At 39.1% G+C, this 19,322-nt stretch overlaps 1 protein-coding gene across 3 annotated transcripts; it reads left to right on the top strand.

Moving 5' to 3' along the window:
- The first annotated feature begins 261 nt into the window (after positions 1–261).
- On the top strand, positions 262–16,584 carry LOC132393152 (transcription elongation factor A N-terminal and central domain-containing protein). 3 transcript variants are annotated; one of them, XM_059968037.1, is made up of 4 exons: positions 282–390; positions 4,008–4,061; positions 12,450–13,345; positions 13,436–16,584. In XM_059968037.1, exons 3-4 carry the CDS (start codon positions 12,454–12,456, stop codon positions 13,534–13,536), a joined length of 993 nt encoding a protein of 330 aa, XP_059824020.1. In that variant the 5' UTR covers positions 282–390; positions 4,008–4,061; positions 12,450–12,453; the 3' UTR covers positions 13,537–16,584. The 3 variants fall into 3 exon arrangements, with proteins under 3 accessions (XP_059824019.1, XP_059824020.1, XP_059824018.1); XM_059968035.1 differs by having other exon boundaries at positions 12,450–16,584; XM_059968036.1 differs by lacking the exon at positions 4,008–4,061 and having other exon boundaries at positions 262–390; positions 12,450–16,584.
- The last annotated feature ends 2,738 nt before the right edge of the window (positions 16,585–19,322 follow it).

The following is a 19,322-nucleotide window of genomic DNA, read 5'->3' as shown; positions in this document are numbered from 1 at the left end:
CCATCGCAAAAGTAAAACTGTACTAATCCAATTTGCACTCCATGCGTACAATTTCTAACTCCAAATGCATCCCTGGATGCAGGATCTATTTCCTGATTCAAATTTGTCTTGAAGGCTACAGGATCTAGTCTGCACTTCCCTGGGTTTAGGGTCCGGGTTTTTGAGCCTAATTTGCACACCTTAAGTTCAGTACGTAGATTCTGACTTTCCAGTTTGGACAAACTCCTGTCTGCGCTCCCGACCCCGGGGGCAGAGCTGCTTCGCCCTCGGCGCATGCGCACGACCGCAGAGGCCTTTGACGCTCCGGTGATGGCGGTCTGCTGTGGTGAACCAGCAAATTATTGAAGAGTTCTTTCCTTTTCATCGTGTTACCGAAGGAGACCCCTGATGGTAGGGGAGGGTTGCGTACATTAATCTTCCTTCGCAATTCCAGTTGCCTAGTCGCTTAAGAACACGCCCTCTTGTCACTGCCTATGAAATCTGCAGATGCTGGAAATTCAAGCAACACACACAAAATGCTGGTGGGACACAACATCTATAGGAAGAAGTGCAGTCGACGTTTCGGGCCGAGACCCTTCGTCAGGTCAAAGGTCTGTGCCAGCTCTCCCGCCACAATGGCAATCTGCAGTGCTACAAATTTCCTGACGAAGGGTCTCGGCCCAAAACGTCGACTGCACTTCTCCCTATAGATGCTGCCTGGCCTGCTGTTTCCCACCAGCATTTTGTGTGCACAATACTGCCTATGTACCTGTGAAGGTGAACAGTTTTGTGTGTCGCTCAGGACAGTGGCGCCTTCAAAATGGGAGAAGCAATGGCCGCTGAATTACTGGTTGAGCTCAATGTTCTTGCCTATGAATAGGATATTCACAACTCTCAACGGGTTGGGTGTATAGGAAGCTTATTTTATACACTTGATGGGACAAAGAAAAGGCTTTTAAGGTTTTATGAGTGACCATTTATATGTGTCAGGGAGATACTTTGGAAAAAATTACTGGAAATTTGTAGCACTTCAGGTTGCCATTGTGGAGGGAGAGTTGACATAATGTTTTCAAGTCAAGAGATCTTTGACGTGATGAATGGTCATTGGTCTTTTTCTTGTTAAGTTTGATGGCGCTTGGCAAATCAATCTTAGTTGCATTTCCGCCACCTACTAAGGCAGAGCAAAGAGATAGAGAATGGTCATTGACCTGACAGTGTATGTATGTGGAATAGATTAAAAATCCTGCAAAAAACAAATAATATATATTAAAGTAGTGAGGTAGTGTTCATGGATTCAATATCCATTTAGGAATCATATGGCAGAGGGGAAGAAGCTGATCCTGAAATGCTGAGTGTGTGTCTTCAGGCTTCTGTACCTCTTACCTGATGGTGACAACCAGAAAAGGGTGTGGCCTGGGCATAAAATGAAGTGTAAAGACTCTCCACAACTGGTCTGTTCCTGCAAGTTACATTAATGAGATCAGCTGATTTTTTTTTAAAACAGCATTGACCTGAAATTATTTGCTTCTATTTTGCTGAACTCTGGGACAGGGAATCAAATTTCATTTAATTTTGCAGTTTGACTAAATGGAGGAGAATGAAGTCATATGAGTGAGTACTGGCCCAGAGCTATCAGATGTTAACCCTTTCATTTCTTGGCTCATTCTCATAAACCTCTCCTGAACCCGCTCCAATACTTGCACATTTTTTATTGGATATAGGGCTCTAAACTACTCTCAATACTCTATAAGCCATTGCACAGATCACATTTGAAGTCTCAGCATTACATCCTTGTTTTTATATTCTGGTCCTCCTAAAATGAATGCTAACATTGCATTTGCCTTCCGTAATACTTACTTAACCTGCAAGTTAACCTTTAGGGAATCCCCCTGTACAGGATTCCCTAAAGGGTCCCAAGACCCTTTGCACCTCTGATTTTTGGATTTGTGCCCCAATTAGAAAATAATCTACACTTTCATTCCTTCTTCCAAAGTGTGTGACCATTCACTTCCCTACACTTTATTTCATCTGCCATTTCTTGCCCCTTCTCCTAGCTTAAGCAGACTACCTGCTTACTCAACACTACTTGGCCCTCCACTTGTCTTTGTATAATCCACAAACTTGGTGACAAAGCCATGAATTTCATCGAACATATCATTAAAATGTAATGTGAAAAGGAAGCCATACTGACTTTGGCCTATTTTGTCATGTCCTGAAATCTCATACTTAATAATGGACTTGCCAATCAATGAAGTCATGTTAACTCCCTATAATTTCCTGACTTTTGGCTCCCTACAAAGATTGGAGTGACAATTATGAGTTCCAGTCCCTGGAACCATTCCAAACTCTAGAAATTCACTACTAATGCCTCTACAGTTTCTTTAGCCACCTCTTTCAGGACACTAGGGTGTAATCCATCTGATCCAGTGACTCATCTACCTTAAGAACTTGCAGCTTCCCAAGCTTATTTTCTTGGTTGGCACCTGCATTCAGTTCTGTCCTTAAATGCTCTTTAATTAACATATTTATATTGAATTTCTTAAAATAAATCTTTTAAATCTCCATTTTTATTATCCCAGTTCCATAATTTGAAAGTCTATGTGATTAAAATTATGCTTTCATGCATTGTAATATTTTGAGACCTTGTGAATAAAACAAAATCTTATATTGAACCTTTAGAGATAGAAATCTTTAAAAATAAATAGTTTAATTATCTCATAATGTAGATCTTCAAACCATGACTCAATAATTTTCTGGTCATTGTGTTCACCATAGGCTTAAATGGTACCAATGAAGGGTTATCAGCTTAATAGCAATGTGATGTAATTTCAGGTGTTTCAAGTAGATTATTATTCTGAAGGAGGTAATGGTTAAGTGAGATAAAAACAGAGCAAATTAGTGAAATAAAATCAATCACAAGAAAAGCCCTCCCCAACATTGAGCACTTCCACAGGGAATGTGCTGTCACAAGAAGGTAGCAACCATCATCAAATACCTCAGGCCAAGCTCGCTTCTTATTGCTACCATTGGAAAGGAGGTACAGGTCCCACACCACCAGATTCAGGAACAATTATTACCCTTCAACTATCAGGCTCTTCAGAATCTCAATCAGGTTTATTATCACCAGCATATGTTGTGAAATTTGTTAACTTAGCAGCAGCAGTACAATGCAATACATGATAATATAAAAAGTACATAAATAACCAAGCAAATCAATTACAGTGAGTGTGTGTGTGTGTACATATATATATTGACACATGCTCACTGTAATTGATATAAGTTTATTGAATAGATTAAAGAAGTGCAAAACTGGAAATTATATATTTAAAAAAGGGAAAAAAAGTGAGGTAGTGTTCTTGGGTTCAATGTCCATTTAGGAATCGTATGGCAGAGGGGAAGAAGCTGTTCCTGAATCGCTGAGTGTGTGCCTTCAGGCTTCTGTTCCTTCTTCCTGACAGTATCAATGAGAACAGGGCATGCCCTGGGTGATGGGGATCCTTAATATGGATGTCGCCTTTCTGGGGCTCTTGAACCAGAGAGATTCACTTCACTCACCTCACCTCAATATTGACTCCACAACCCACAGACTCATTTTCAAGGACTCTATAATTCATGTTCTCAATATTATTACTTACATTTTTATTGTTATTATTTGTATATCTCTTTGTATTTGCACAGTTTGTCATCTTTTGCATATTGGTTGTCCGAATTTGTTTGTATCTTGTTCTTCATTGATTCTATTTTGTTCCTTTATATCTACTGTGAATATCTGGAAGAAAATGAATCTCAGGAAGATAAATACTTTGGTAGTAAATTAACTTTGATATTCTGGAAAAACCTGACTGGTCAGGCAGAAATGGTGGAAAGAGAATCAGGGGAATGTTTCAGTTTGCAGTGTTAGAACTGAGAATACGTGAAGACATTAACATGTTAGGGGCTGCAAGGAGGATGGGAAAGTGATGACTTTACAACACTTTCTGATTTTATATCAGATTTCCAACATTTGCTTTTTTTGTTTGGATTTTCAGGAAGTCTAAAGAGCCAGCACAAAGCTAAACTGACCGCTGTGGGCCAGTTGAATTGTAAGTTGCTTGCACTTTGGCTTTGAAATCTGGAAGATTTCAATGCATAACCACTTATGAGCTTTGACTGTGTTGGACCATGGAATAAGGAAGAAAATGTGTATTAAATGGTAACTTTTGCATAACTGAATAGAGTAACATTACTTTGGGTGGTATGTAGAGTTTAATTTTCGATATGATAGTGCTGCAAAATAATTATCATTGTGTTACTTTTCCAAGAAATAGAATGGGATTTGTTGGGAGTGTTTTTCATTAACTATTGCCGTATATTTAAGTGAGCATTAAAAATTCAATGACTCATTTCACTCCAAATTTAAAGCCTACTTAAATGCTCCTATCTGTTGTCGATTCATCTCCCTGTACATTTTGTCTAATGTTGTTACAAATTCACATGGTAATTATAATGCGTGGGTTGGTTCCCAGTTTAGAGCTGTTTAAATTTAGACAAAAGCTTAGTCATACTTGAAAAAAATATCTGTATGATTTGTTTTAGAACCATTTTCCATCTTTCTGCAAGCTATAACCTGAAAGCTAGGTACCATGCATCTGGTTCTAGTGTTTAATTTTCTTTTTCCATGATCTTTTGTTTTAATATTTTGGTGCTGTGTGAATGCTGTTATCTGATATCAAACTTATTTAGAGAATTTTATTAAATATAGTTCAAAGTTACAACCATCCAATTATAACATACCTCACAGGATTCATCCTTGAATTATCCAGTTTATTTCTGGATTTCTGTCCTCTCAAATAGAGTTTCTGGTGATTTCTATGCCAAGCCTATTAATTCCTACAATTATCTAGTGAATAATTCATTTTAATTTGTTCAGATGATGCCACATTTTATACATCATATTCTTTTCCTCAGCTGAGGATTCTGCTGTGTATGATTCAACCTATTTTCCAAGCTCCGAGCTCCCGCCCGTCACTTGCTTGTTCTCATATTTCACTTTCAACAGATTGCATTCCACCATTTTTAACATGACCCCAACACCAAAACCTCCGCCTCCTAAAGAGATAGTTTTTCCTGATTGACTCTTCTATTTCACCAATGCATCTTCCAGCAAAGTGTTATATTTTATAGCTTTATATATTGTGTCTTTCTCCGACTTCATGAGACAAAATGGAGATCGCTTTGCCAAACCTGTGTCTTCTAATGTGACATTGGTTCGCTATCTCAATTTCATCAAATGCTCAGTGACTTCTTTGTATTTAGTCCTTGACTGTTCCAATGAAATTTTTGTGTACTTAGTATATCAGTTTTTGTGGGCAACATATCTGAGAAAGCTTCTGATATGTTAATTTAGGCAGTTACTTGCAAAATGAGGCTTGGTTTTAAGCTGGAAAAGAGTTCAAGGAGCTTCAGGAAAGTTGCAAGCATTCGACCTTAATGATTATATATAGAAAAACAAAATCTGCTCGCATTACAATTACTGTATGAACTTCAAGTGAGAGACAAAAAGCAGCTTGTAAAAGAAGATGCAAAGACCAAAGCCCAACTGGATGAATGGAAAGCCAAAAAGAAAAGCACCGATGGAGATACAAAAATAGAGGATTTGTTGGATGGTGTTGGGAATGCAGAAACCAAGAGGAGAAATCAGATCATAAAGGGAGCAATAGAAGGATTAATAAGAGAATAAATACTGCAGTGAACCAAATGCATCTTCCCAAGATCAAGATACACAATCATGAAAGAAGAAAGAGATGACATAAATGCTATGAAAATACAAGAGGATAAATGAGACCTAATTTCTTGAGAAATTAGGAAATTCAGAGATACAAGCAACTAGAAGAAGAAAAAGGAAGGCGAGGAAGAGAAAGGCATGAAAGAGAGTGTGAGTGGGATCAAGACAATGATAGGGATCAAGAATAAGGAAAGAGAGTGAGTCTGAGAAAAGGATTGAGAGCTGGATAATGAGAGAGAAAGAAGCTAGGACCAGGAGTGAAGCGAGGATCGAAGTAGATCCAGAAAGAAAAGGAGAAGAAAGGTGTCCAGAGCTGTCAGAACCTCTTCCTGCAGTCTCAAGAGTCAATTCTTAGAACCACAGTGGAGGCCCCAGAACCAGGCAATTGTCTTCACAGCTACAACTCTCACCTGCCAAAGGTAAATACCTTTAAACAACTCACGGAGTTTATAAACTGGAAAACTACCCAACCTTGGATCAGAACTGAGGAAGCCTCTTGGATGAGTAATGAAACATCTTCTAGACAACTCAGCAAGTGCAGTTGCCTTGCTTTACTACTGTTTGATATACAATGAACTGGATGACTGAGAACCTTCATAGACATACCACAGATTAATAAGAGACAGTATATCAACTCTGGCCCACTTGTTAGCACTTGTTCTTTTCATACAGAAGGTTTTTGAATCAAATCCCATTCTAGGCACTTGAGCACAACAGCCTAAGCTGGCTCTTCAATGTGTCACTGTGCGTCTGCTGCATATTTAGGACAAACAGCTACAACTATGTCTTATCCTCTAGTGCATGTAAAAGGTTCTGAGGCATTATTTTAAAGAACATTGATTTAATCCCAGTTCCCCAGACATTTCTATCCATAAACATTGCAAACTCAAATAGAAATGGGAGCCTGGACTGTACACATTAGCAGCTGTGTTCCTGAGATTTTAAAAAAAATGCATACACAACAAAATATCTTCATTTAGTTGTTATTGAGATAATGAGAAAGCACCGTATAAACAATGCAGGTGGGTCTTTCTCTTGCTTTCTAGAGCTTTCACTCTTTATAATCTAGTTCATTAGAGGGAGCTCTAACATGCCTAATGTAAGTAAGATTTGTAAAACATACTGTAATGAGAGGCAGCCCCCATGCTCTCAGATATGTTAGTAACAATCTTTAAATATTACAAATTTTTAAATATTATTGTAAATACAAGGTTGGTGAAGTTACTGATTGTTACCTTTAAGTAATCTTTTTAAAATAGGAAATTGTTTGAAAGCACTTTAACCTGTAAAGATGTTTTACAGAGGCAGAAATGAACACCAAGGCAAAGAGCATAGTGATGCAGCTAGTAGAGTAACTGCTTCTCAGCTCCAGTTATCCAGGTTCACTCCTGACCCCCGGTGCTATCTCTGCTTTCTCCCTGTAATCACATGGAATTACTTTGGGTGCTAGAGTTTCCACAAACATCCTAAAGTTATGCAGGTTGTTAATTGGCCACTATAGTGTATGCGTGAACAGTAAAATCTGGGAGGAGTAGATAGAAATGTAGAGAGAATAGTATGAGTGTTGTTTATGTAGGATTGGTGTAGGTGAGTACTTGATGATCAGTGTGGACTCGGACTGAAGTTCCTGTTTCTGCCTTGTGTAATTCTATATTAAACTATTAGAAAGAGTTTTAAAGTGGGAAGTAAAGAGACAGAGAGGTACAGATCTCGTGAATTCAGTGGAAAGGAGTAAAAGACAGGAGGACCACCGAAGATCAGAGGAATGAAGATCTGGCACATGGGACTGAGACTAAAGAAAGCTACAAAATAAGGGAGGGACAGGCCTTGAAGGGAATTACATAAGAAGGTGATCATTTTAAATTACAAACTGAGTAAATAAGCAGGAATGGCATCACATGGTGGAAGTAGTTTCTGATATAAAGAAGATTTGGGGTTAGAAGTCAGGAATAATGGGCTGTGATGCGCCTACTTCAACCTGTCAATGGGCAGACAAGGGATTGCATCAGTGGTGAGGATTTGTATTCTGGCCTCTTACTTCAAAATGTTATTGCTTATCTCTGTAATCTAGCCCCCAAGTGGGGTGACATTCCCTCCATAAGCCACCCAGCTTCTTATATTCTTTCCCTCCACTTCTTTATTATCTACCTCTCTGACAAACATTTAGGTCACCTTCCTAATAAGTTTTTAGGTAGTTTAATGTCAAATTTTGTTTGATGATGACACGTGCAAAATTGTAAGTGACATTCCACCATGTCAAATAAGCTGTATAAGCATACTGTACACTCAGAGACTACTTCATTAGGTACACCTATTTGTTAACACAAGTATCTAATCAGCCAGTCATGTGACAGCAATTCAATGCATAAAAGTATGCAGGCATTGTCAAGACATTCATTTGTTGTTCAGACCAAACATCAGAATGGGGACAAAATATGATATAAGTAACTTTGTCTATGGAATGATTGCTGGTGCTGGTCAGGGTGGATTGATTATCTCAAAAACTGCTGATCTCCTGGGCTTTTCATGCACAACAGTCTCTAGAGTTTATAGAGAATTGGCTGAAAAACAAAAAAAACTTTCCAGTGAGCAGCAGTTCCATGAGCAAAAACACTTTGTTAATAAGAGATATTAGAAAAGGCGACCAGACTGGTTCAAGCTGATAGGAGTGCGACAGTAACTTAAATAACCACATCTTACATAGTGGTATACAGAAGAGCCTCTCTTAATGTGAAGCACATGAAACCTTAAATGGATGGGCTATAACAGCAGAAGACAATGCTGGGTTCCAATCCTGTACCTAATAAAGTGGCCACAGAGTATAGTTATTGCTTGTAGCTAAGATAGAAGACAGTAGGTTCTCTTTTGATAGTTGGAATTCATCCAAAACTGGATTTCAAACAGGCTTTGAGCATGGGAGCAGGAAAGAGGCAGTGAAGCTGGTGGAGAAATGATGCTGAATGTTGCTGGAATTTATATGGGTATTGATTCTTTCCTTACCCATGTTATTTCCATAAGGTTACACATAGATAAGAAAGGAGTGACCATATATGAATCCTGGAGAAACTTGATAAAACATTATAAAATACGAGAACACATTCATTGATTTTTAATTATTCATTTTCTCTTATGTAGAATAGCTGCCGTGTTCATGATGATTCAGGAATGCAGTGAGTCCTTGTATTCAGAAGTAGCTAAAAATTTTCCATTCATTAATAATGCATTGAACTAAAATTCCAAGTATAATTTTTTGAACTAAAGAGTAGGATGTTTTATCCTTGTTTCCACTCTCTAACATTGCTGTATTGTGTACAGTTTTTTCATTGTCATATGATATTTGTCATATTGTCAAAGGGCCAAAGTTGCCTCTACTTCCCGAGGAGACTGAAGTCCTTTGGAGTACGCAGGCCTCTCCTTCACATGTTCTACCTGTCTGTTGTCGCCAGCGCAGTCTTCTATGTGGTGGGGCAATGGCATCAACACGGGTGATGCTAATGAGCTCATAAACTGATTAGAAAGGCTGCCTCTGTTATAGGAGTCAAACTGGACACACTGGAGGCTGTGTTAAAACAAAAGACCCTACCGAAAATCCTGGCAACTCTGGATGATATTTCTCACCCTCTGTTTGCCATCTTGGCTGAACAGAAGAATAGTTTTAGTAATATACTAAGACAACTTCGCTGCTCCGAAGAGTGCTATATGAGTTCATTCTTACCCTTGGTCATTAGGCTCTTTTTTTTATTAGTTTTTTTTTTATACATTTTACAGATTAAAAAAACCCCAAATCACAATGAGGAACATTAATGCAGTGCAAAATTAAGCATACAATGACATTATGATACAGAGAAAGAGAATTTTAAAAAAAGCACCTAAATTGAAGACCAATAAACTTACTGTCCTCCCCAAGCCCCACAACACAAAACAACACAAAAACAACACAAAAAAAACTCCAGACCAACGACAACACAATATAGAGAATATAAATCAGGACAATCAAACTCCCAGACTGTGAATAAACTTAGCAACAGAGGATAGTAATGCCTACTACCAGAAAAAAAAAAGAGCTGAAAGCAAGGGACCGAAAAGAAAAAAAACCCTACTCAAGAGGAAGGTTGTGAAAGTACTCGATAAAAGGTCCCCAGACCTTATGGAACTTTAGGTCCGAATTAAGAACTGAATAATGAATTTTTTCAAGGTCCAAGCAGGCCATAATGTCGTTAAGCCATTGAGCATGAATGGGCGGGGCAACATCTCTCCATCTGAGGAGGATCAAGTGTCTAGCCAGGAGAGAGGCAAAGGATAATATTCGGCATAAATCTGTCTCGCCCCAGAAACCGAACAAAGCAATTAAGGGGTTTGGTTCTAGGTGCTGATTCAGAATATACGATAACGTAGTGAAGACATCTTTCCAAAATTTCTCCAAGCTAGGACAGAACCAGTACATATGAATGAGAGAGGCCTCGCCCCTCTTGCATTTATCACAGAGCGGACTAATGTCAGGGTAGAATCGAGATAGTTTAGATTTAGACATATGGGCTCTATGAACAATCTTAAACTGTAAAAAGCAATGGCGAGCACAAAGAGAGGTTGAGTTAACCGATTTGAGAATCGAGTCCCAGCTCTCATCAGATAAGGAGGTATTTAAATCATGCTCCCATGCCATTTAAATTTTATCCACAGGGGCCCGTCGTAAGGCTGCTAATTTATCTTGGATAATTGATATTAAACCTTTACCTAGTGGATTAATGGAAAGAAATAAGTCCATAGCATTTTTCACAGGCATTTCAGGAAAGTTAGGAATTAAAGGAGCAATAAAGTGTCTAATTTGGAGACATCTATAAAAATGATCATTGGACAGATTGAACTTAACAGAGAGCTGCTGAAAAGAAGCGAAGCGATTATCAATGAAGAGATCTTCAAAACATCTAATGCCCTTCCTATACCAAACCTGGAATGCTGAATCGTACGTAGTAGGTAAAAAAAGGTGATTATGTACGACAGGGCTGGAAACGGAAAAACCATGGAAACCATAGCATTTCCTAAACTGAGCCCATATACGCAAAGTGTGTCTAACAAGAGGATTAGCTATTAATCTGGACAGACTGCTAGGGAGTGCAGAGCCAAGAAGTGCAGAGATAGATAATTCTTTAGTGGAGCTCAACTCCATTGCCACCCAATTAGGGCACTTGGGTTGGCCATGGAAGAAAGACCAAAAGGTAGCACAATGTATATTAGCTGCCCAATAATATAAACAAAAGTTAGTTAAAGCCATGCAACCCTCTTTTTTAGATTTTTGGAGATGGATTTTATTAAGAGCGCTTATTCTTCCACAGATATGACAAAATAATAGAGTCTAAGGAATCAAAAAAAGATTTAGGAATAAAAATTGGTCATTAGGCTCTATAATGAATCAACCTATAGCTGGGAAGTGATGACCCCCCCCCCCCCCCCCCGATAGACTGTTTGAAGTAACTTTTATTCTTTCTTATTTTTCTTCTAATATTTGTATATCTGTGCACTTGTAATGCTACTGTGACACTGAAATTTCCTTTGGGTTCAATAAAGCAACTACCTATCACCTATCTATTTAACTACCTATCTAACTACCTATCTATTTCCACACACTCACCACCCTCTTGTATTTCTCAATGAGTGGTGGCATTTATACTTCACCTTGTAATATTTCAAAATTGTCCAGGTAACATCACAAACTTAACAGCTGCATTTAATGACTCACAATGAAGAAGCCACTTTTCACATTAAAAAACAAATTACACTTTTTTACTGATTAATGAAACTCTTCAAATTGTCTTAATAGAATTGACTCAGCACTTAAGGAACCACCTCCTGCTAACCTTTGTTCACCATGAGTATATTTGCAAAGTGCTCAGGGGTCCTACAATTGTTTTAACAATCTGTGTTCCTTTCTGTTTCCTTTTGATGCACTGTCCTCATTTTCCTTAAACCACTCTTAAAGTTGGCCTAAAATACAGGAAATTTTACAGTGAGTTGTAGTGTATGCTGTACTTGGTGTATGTAAGAAAAGCAGTTTGTGGTAAAGGAGAGCGATATAGTGATTGGTCGTTCACCACAAACTATGAATAGTTTTCTCAGAGCTTGCCAGAAATGTGCCCCTCACCCTGAGGTTTGAGATGCAAGCATCATACTCGCAGTTAGTGCTGCTATTCCATGGAGCTGAATTACAGTCTTGACACATTATGCAAAAAGGGAACAATTGTAACAATGGAGTTTCAGTTTTATTGCTCAAAGTTTCATATTTTTCCCTTCCTGTCTATGTTCTCAACTCTTTACCTAATATTTCTTTTGTCATCATTCACTCAAAGGTAATATACTTGGTACATCATTTTGCTCTCACATATTTCTATTTTCAGCAATCTGTACCATGAAAATGAGGATGGGGAAAAATTTCTACCTGTGCCTGTTTTTGGGCCAATCATTCTTTTTTAGTTCTCTTTGGTCCTTTCATTTGTCAATGTTTCATACATCTGATGGAAAAGAAGTCAGGAGATTAGGAGTGCTGCATTTATTTTGTGCGTTCACATGATAAGTTCCCCAACCCAATGTTTCTTAATGTATGCAATAAATGTAAGAAATAAAAATATAAGAAACAACCAGATGTCATACAATCATATATTGAATTTATACCTATATAAATAATAATGTCTACCTATTTGATATTTGACAGCAAAATGAATAACCTGAAGGAAGTGACCAATAGAACTCACCAGATTGAGAAACTTATTTCAGGAAACAATATCCAAGACATCAAACACCTTTTGAATGAGTTTGAGGATATTTCAGTTACCCCTAAAATTCTACAGGAGACTGATCTTGTGAAAGCTGTATATCGAGTTCTAAAGACTTGCCCAGATGCTAGTGTCAGGGGGAAGGCACGGAACCTGCTCTCTGCATGGAAGAAGTTATACAAAAGCTCTACTTTCCAGGAAAAATGTCAGGAAGACAAAGCTGGTATGGAGAAGATGGAGCTGTCAAATGAAATTTGTCAAGAAAAAGTAAAATTTGAAAGTGAGATTAATCAAACTGATTTTGCAGAGGTTACCACTACACAACTAACAGAAGATACTCAAATAACCACAGGAGCTGATGTCATCCACAAACTCCTCACAGATGAAAAAGCACACAACGAAAAGGAATTTTCAGTAGGAAGTTCCAAGGGGTTGGACTTGGATTCAGCTACTAAAAAAGCATCTGAATTAAATACTGAAACTGTCCGGTCCAAGTGTGTAGAACTACTTTTCCAAGCTTTAACTGGCTCTGAGACAGCTGATGAGACAAGGATTGAAGTGTGGCAGAGAATTGCCAAAGAAATTGAGCAATCCATATATGCTATTCATCTTAAAAATATTAAGAAGTACAAAGCTTGTGTTCGAAGTAAGATTTCAAATTTAAAGAACCCTAAGAATCCCCATTTAAGACAGAAAATAGTGTTGGGACAAATAACTCCACAAACGTTTGCTGCGATGTCAGTAATGGACATGGCAAGTGAGGAGTTGAAACATCTAAGAACATTGTACACCACCTCTGGGCTTAAGGACCATCAGCTACCTCATAATCTAGAAGGTATCAAGACAAACAAAATCAGATGTAAACGTTGTGAAAAATTTAACTGCACAGTGACAGCAATTACCAGAGGCACACTTTTTATTCCAGGTTGGGTGCGAAATGGAAATCCTGACGAACAGATGATGACTTTTGTCATTTGCAATGAATGTGGAGAAAAATGGTATAACAGTGGCTGGATTTCTGTTTAGATTTAATAAAGGAACACGTAGGTTTAATTCATTAGTTTTCTACATCACAAGGGGTGGCACAGCCGCATAGCAGTTAGTGTAATGCTATTACAGCACCAGCAATCCAGGTTCAATTCTGCCACTGTCTGTATGGAGTTTGTATACTCTCCCTATGACCACACGAGTTTCCTCTGAACGATCTGGTTTCCTCCCACATTCCAAAGATGTACAAGTTAGGGTTAGTGCGTTGCATGCTATGTTGGTACATGGAGACACTTGCGGGCTGCCATGAGCATATCTTCAGACTGTTGGTTGTTCATGCTGAAGTCCCACACCACCAGGTTCAAGAACAGCTCCCTCCCTTCAGCCATTCTTAAGCCAACTAACACAAAGGAGGATGAATATCTTTAGCCAGAAGGTAGTGTATCTGTGGAACTCATTGCCACAGACAGCTGTGGAGGTCATGTCATTAGGGTATATTTAAAGTGGAGGTTCATAATTAGTAAGTATGTCAAAGGTTACAGGGAAGGTAGGAGCTGGTTGAGAAAGATGATAAATCAGTCATCATGAACTGGTAGAGCGGACTGAATGGGCCAAGTGGCCTAAGTCTGCTCCTATGTCTTTTGGTCTTATGGATAAAACACAGTTCTATGGAAACACCTGCCATTTACATTTAGATGATTGGTTCACTATTAATAGACAAAACTGTATTTTAGGACCTGCAGTTTGGAATGAGTACAGCAAATTCTTAAAATTGCACCTCAACTATTTGAGGTAGGTACACTAAATGTGTGGAAGTTAGTGTATTAATGTTTATTAATAATATAAAGAAGGATGTAAACCTAAGCTCTGAAACAACATCAAACAAGCTGCAAAAACCTGTAAGTAGCTTAAGTGAGAAGGAAAAACATGATAGATGAAATAATGTATAAAGAAATATGTGGATATCCACTTTATTAGGAAAAATTACAAAGCAAGTTTTTTTATTGTATGTCAGAATTTATTTCCTAAATATTTGCATGAAGCCAATAATCACGAGGGCTGAGTATTAAAACACTTCAGATGATGTACTAATCCTTAAAATTGCTATTTGATTTCCCAAAGATTTAATTCCCTCACATTTCCTGTTTCAAAATATGTCATTTAATATATTACTGTCTCCTGTTTTTAAATGACATTCAAAAATATGCTAATATGAACGTTGGACCTGGGACCTATTATGTTCAGATGATTGCAAATAGTTCTTCTAAATTACAGTATTCAGGGGTAAACAAGTAGTTACCATGACAAATAAGGTCAGCTTGGTTTTGTAAAGTGCTTATCACAGAGTCATAGAGCTCTACAGCACAGCAGCAGATCCTTCAGCCTATCTACTCCATGCCAGTCTTGTCCTCAGTCTAGACCCATCTAACTGTACCTGAACTGTAGTACTTAATAATTTTCTCATACATGTATCTATCCAAACCTCTCAAATGTTACAATTGAACTCATATTTAGCTTGTGTGCTGGCAACTCATTCCACCCTCACACCACCCTCTGAGTAAATAAGTTACTCCTTAGATTCCCCTTAAATATTTCACTTTCACACTAAACCTATGACCTCTAGTTCTAGTTCACCTACACTCAACAGAAAAAGCTTGCGTGCCTTCATCCTGTCTGTATTCCTCAGTATCATTTTTCCCCATTCTTCCACATTCCAGTGAATACAGTCCTGACCTGTTCAACCTTTTCCTATAACTCAGGTCCTCGAATCTCAGCAACATCCTTGTAAATATTTTCTGCACTCTCTCAGTCTTATTGATATCTTTCTTTTAGTTAGGTGACCAGAACAGCACGCAATAGCTCAAATTCGGCCTCACCAAAGTTTTATACACTTCAACATAACATCCTATTTCCTGTACTCAGTGCCCTGATTTATGAAGGCCAATGTGCCAAAATCTTTACAACCCTGTCTTCCTTTGATGCATCTTTCAAGGAAATATGGATCTGTATTCCTGGTCCCTTTTGTTCTACCATGCACCTTAGTGTCCTCGGTGAATGTCTTGTAAAGGAAGTTGAGGGCAATTTAAACCAGAATGTTATATCATGCCTTCCAATAATCAGTTCAAAACTGAAATTCATGCTGCAAATCATTTATATTTCTAAAATAAACAAACTGCACATATGTGGATAATATCCTTTAACTTCTGGATGACAAAGATAGTTAAAATTTAGGTACCCATGAAGCAAATTTGACTACGACTGTGTTAGAATGAAAAGCATCAAGACTATTTGGGTTAAATGTCTATGCCACACTAGGATATCTTGCTCTGAAATCAGGATTAGAGTGAGAATGATATTCATCAATCTACTTGAATGGAGCATAATATGGAACCAGCTGAAAATAGGTTCAGCTAAAATAATGGGATGGGCATTTAAGTACAGATAGCAGGGCTGTAGCTAACATTGGAGTAACGTGATGGCCTCCATCAGAGTTGACTATGGTTATTGTGTCCTAGTTGTCTAAACATATAAGCCTGGGCGGTATGGTATGGAGAGCAAGCTATTGCCGATGTAGCAAGCTCCCCCTCGCCATGAATCTGTTGAACCCAAAGGAGCAGCAGAGACCGATAACAGTTTAGGTGCTAGCTGCATCACAGGAGTTACCAGTCAGCACTGAACATAATGTAGGACTGCCTTAGGGACTCCAGCTCCAGACTTTTCCTTGGGGTGTACTCCCAAAACCTTCCACATGAATGGGTACAGCCACAAAGCAGTGGAGGTTTACTTTTCCTTTTAGATGAACTGCTAACCACGGCTGATGAGCCCCCTCTGCCCAAAATGACTGGTTTTAAGGCACCAGTAAACCACCTTTGCCCCTTCTCCTGTCAATAGAAATGGTTCTGCCGGGCTTAGTAGCTAAGCCACGTGTAAAGGCCAGGAGCTGGACTTGGTCGTCAGAGGCTATTTGAGGCACACCTTCATTCGGAGCATTTAATAGTTACTGGTAGCTTGTCCCCATTACCATCCCCAGTTATAATAACCTTAAGGAACCAACACTGGAGTGTCAGACAATTAGAATGGTAAACAGTAGTACACCCTTTTATTTTTGACTTAATCTCAACTTCCATCAGCAGGTTTCCCCAGAGACCCTCACAAATCTGCCCTGCCTAATCCTGAATTAACCAGTACAGAAGCAGCAAGAAGCTGAAGGATAAGGCTAGTCGTCTGGCTTCACGGTAGAAGCCAGAGACTGGTAGTAAGTTTGCCAAACCATTATTCTGCCTGTTACTCTGACTGGAGGTTTGACTCGTGGTGTGTCACAAAGGATTAGTGCTGGGTCTTCTGTTGTTTGTCACCCATATCAATCTATATCAAACTGCATTAGCAAATCTGTGGACAACAAGACTATCAAAGCTTGCAGTGGTATCTGGACCAGCTGGGAAAATCGGTTGAAAAATGGCAGGTGGACTTTAATACAGGTAAGTGTGAGGTGTTGCACTTTGGAAGGTGTTGCACTGTGAACAGTAGGGCACTGAAGAATGAGGTAGAATAGAGAGATCTGAGAATAGATCCATAATTCCTTGAAAGTGACATCGGAAGTAGGTATTGTTGTAAAGAGAGTGTTTAGCACATTAGTCTTCATAAATCAAAGTATCGAGTACAGGAGTTGGTATGGTGAAGTCGTATAAGATGTTAGTGAGGCCTAATTTGGAGTGTTGTGTGCAGTTTTGGCCAGTACCTATATGAAAGATTGAAAGAGTGCAGAGATAATTTACAAGGATGTTGCCAGGGCTTGAGGACCTGAGTTATAGGGGAAGGTTGAATAGGTTAGGACTTAATTTCCTGGAGTCTAGGAGGATAAGGGTGATAGAGGTGTACAAAATTATGGGGATAGGCTGGCAGGCATTTTCCACTGAGGTTGGGAGAGACTAGAACTAAAGGTCATTGGTTAGGGGGGAAAAGTGAAATATTTTAAAGGGAATCTACATGGGAACTTCTTCACTAAAGTTGGTGAGAATGTGGAGCAAGCTGCCAGTGGAACTGGTGGATGCGGGCTCAATTTCAACAAGTAACGTTTGGGAAGTACATGGATGGGAAGGATATAGAAGTGTGCAAGTGCAGGTCAATGGGACTAGGCAGAATAGTTTGGCATAGACTAGATAGTTTGAATGGCCTGTTTCTGTGCTGTAGTGCTCTATGATTCTACAAAGGAAACAAGAATGTTTGGCAGAGCAAGCTACGCAGATGGTTTTATTTATCAGATAGAAACTTCTATAAGTAAATCTTTTTCCTACAGGTTCATAACAGTTCCCTTCATGTGATACCAAATAAATATTGTTCTTGCATGGACCATCAGCATTCATGAATGCATCCTCATTTGAATCCAAAACCTAACTCAGCCCTTTATCAAAACAATTATCAATGCACTCTCTATTACTAGTTAATTCTTGTTCCAGAAAAAGCCACTGTGATCAACTGTTGCCTTGCTACATACCCTCCGTTAAAACATGCATTGTATTTGCTCCTCCTCCACATTGTGATCAATGGGATGTTGCTAACCTTAAGTTAGCAACACTGTATTTGAAATTTTATGATTTTACTGTCTCAATCCAATTCGTCTGCAACAGATCAAGTTCAAGGTTTCCATTAGTCAGTTGAAGAATATGCAGATACACAGGGGATTTTTGAGGAGGATAAGAGTTTTGGTGGTTGATGTACCTGTTTCTTGTTTGTTCTTTTTTGTGCACAGAGGGGGCATTTGGGTTTGATGACTGTGCTGCATCTCATTTCTTACCTGGTTTCATGGCTGTCCAGAATAGAAGAATTTTAGATTTGTATACTTCGATAATAAATGAACCTTTGAACTTAAATGAAAGGTTGATGTGTGCTGACATTGAATGTTTGCATGTAGTTTCTGCACTCTCTAAATTCCTGGGCTTGCCAATGAAGGAGGACAAGGAGCTTTAAAAAGCAGGAAGTTTCTCGACGGGAGTTGTTGATTGGAATATTGCACAGATTCAGCAGAAGTGTTCCCATGCAGGTCGGGGGAAACATAACTTTAAAAACATAGTCTTTTTAAAAAAGGGGTATCACCTAGCGGGGTGGTCGTTGCCTGAGTAGTGTGAGTCAGAGTAGTAAGGCTTTGACTCATCAGGGCTTTGGCGAGTACAGGCGGAAGCAAGGTAAGTAGATACGTTCATTCCTTATTTCTTATTGCTTTTTCTTATTTTACTCTTGTGAGAATAGTGGTGAACAGAGCCAATATTCTGTTCTGGATGTCGGATGTGGTATTTCCAAGAGACTTCCAGCCTTCCTGATGGCCACAGCTACACCAGGTGCATTGAGATGCAGCTCCTTCGAGACCGTGTTAGGGGACTGGAGCTGCAGCTCAATGACCTTCAGCTTGTTAGGGAAAATGAAGCAGTGATAGACTGGAGCAACAGGGAGGTGATCATCCCAAAGCAACAGCAGATAGATAAATGGGTGACTCTAAGGAGAGAGGAAGGAAGAACATCAGATAGTGGAGAACACCCCTGTGGCCATCCCCATCAATGAGTACTCCATTTTGAGTACTGCAGGGGAGGGACAACCTACCTTGGGGAAGCAACAGCGGCCATGCCTCTAGCACTGAGTCTGGCCCTGTGGCTCAGAAGGGTAAAGAACTGGAGAGGATGGCAGCAGTAATAGGGAACACTATAGGGGGACAGATAGGCGATTTTGTGGATGTGAAAAGGAAGCACAGATGGTAGTTTGCCTCCCAGGTGTAGGGTCAGCAATGTTTCTGAACACGTCCACAATATTCTGAACAGCCAGAAGTCGTGGTA

This window comes from Hypanus sabinus, chromosome 4 (assembly GCF_030144855.1).
Source record: "Hypanus sabinus isolate sHypSab1 chromosome 4, sHypSab1.hap1, whole genome shotgun sequence".
NCBI lineage: Eukaryota > Metazoa > Chordata > Chondrichthyes > Myliobatiformes > Dasyatidae > Hypanus > Hypanus sabinus.
This window is presented reverse-complemented; position numbering and strand designations above follow the sequence as displayed.

Coding starts and splice junctions, on each gene's coding strand:
- LOC132393152 (XM_059968036.1), top strand. CDS start 12,454: ATGAATAACCTGAAGGAAGTGACCAATAGAACTCACCAGATTGAGAAA.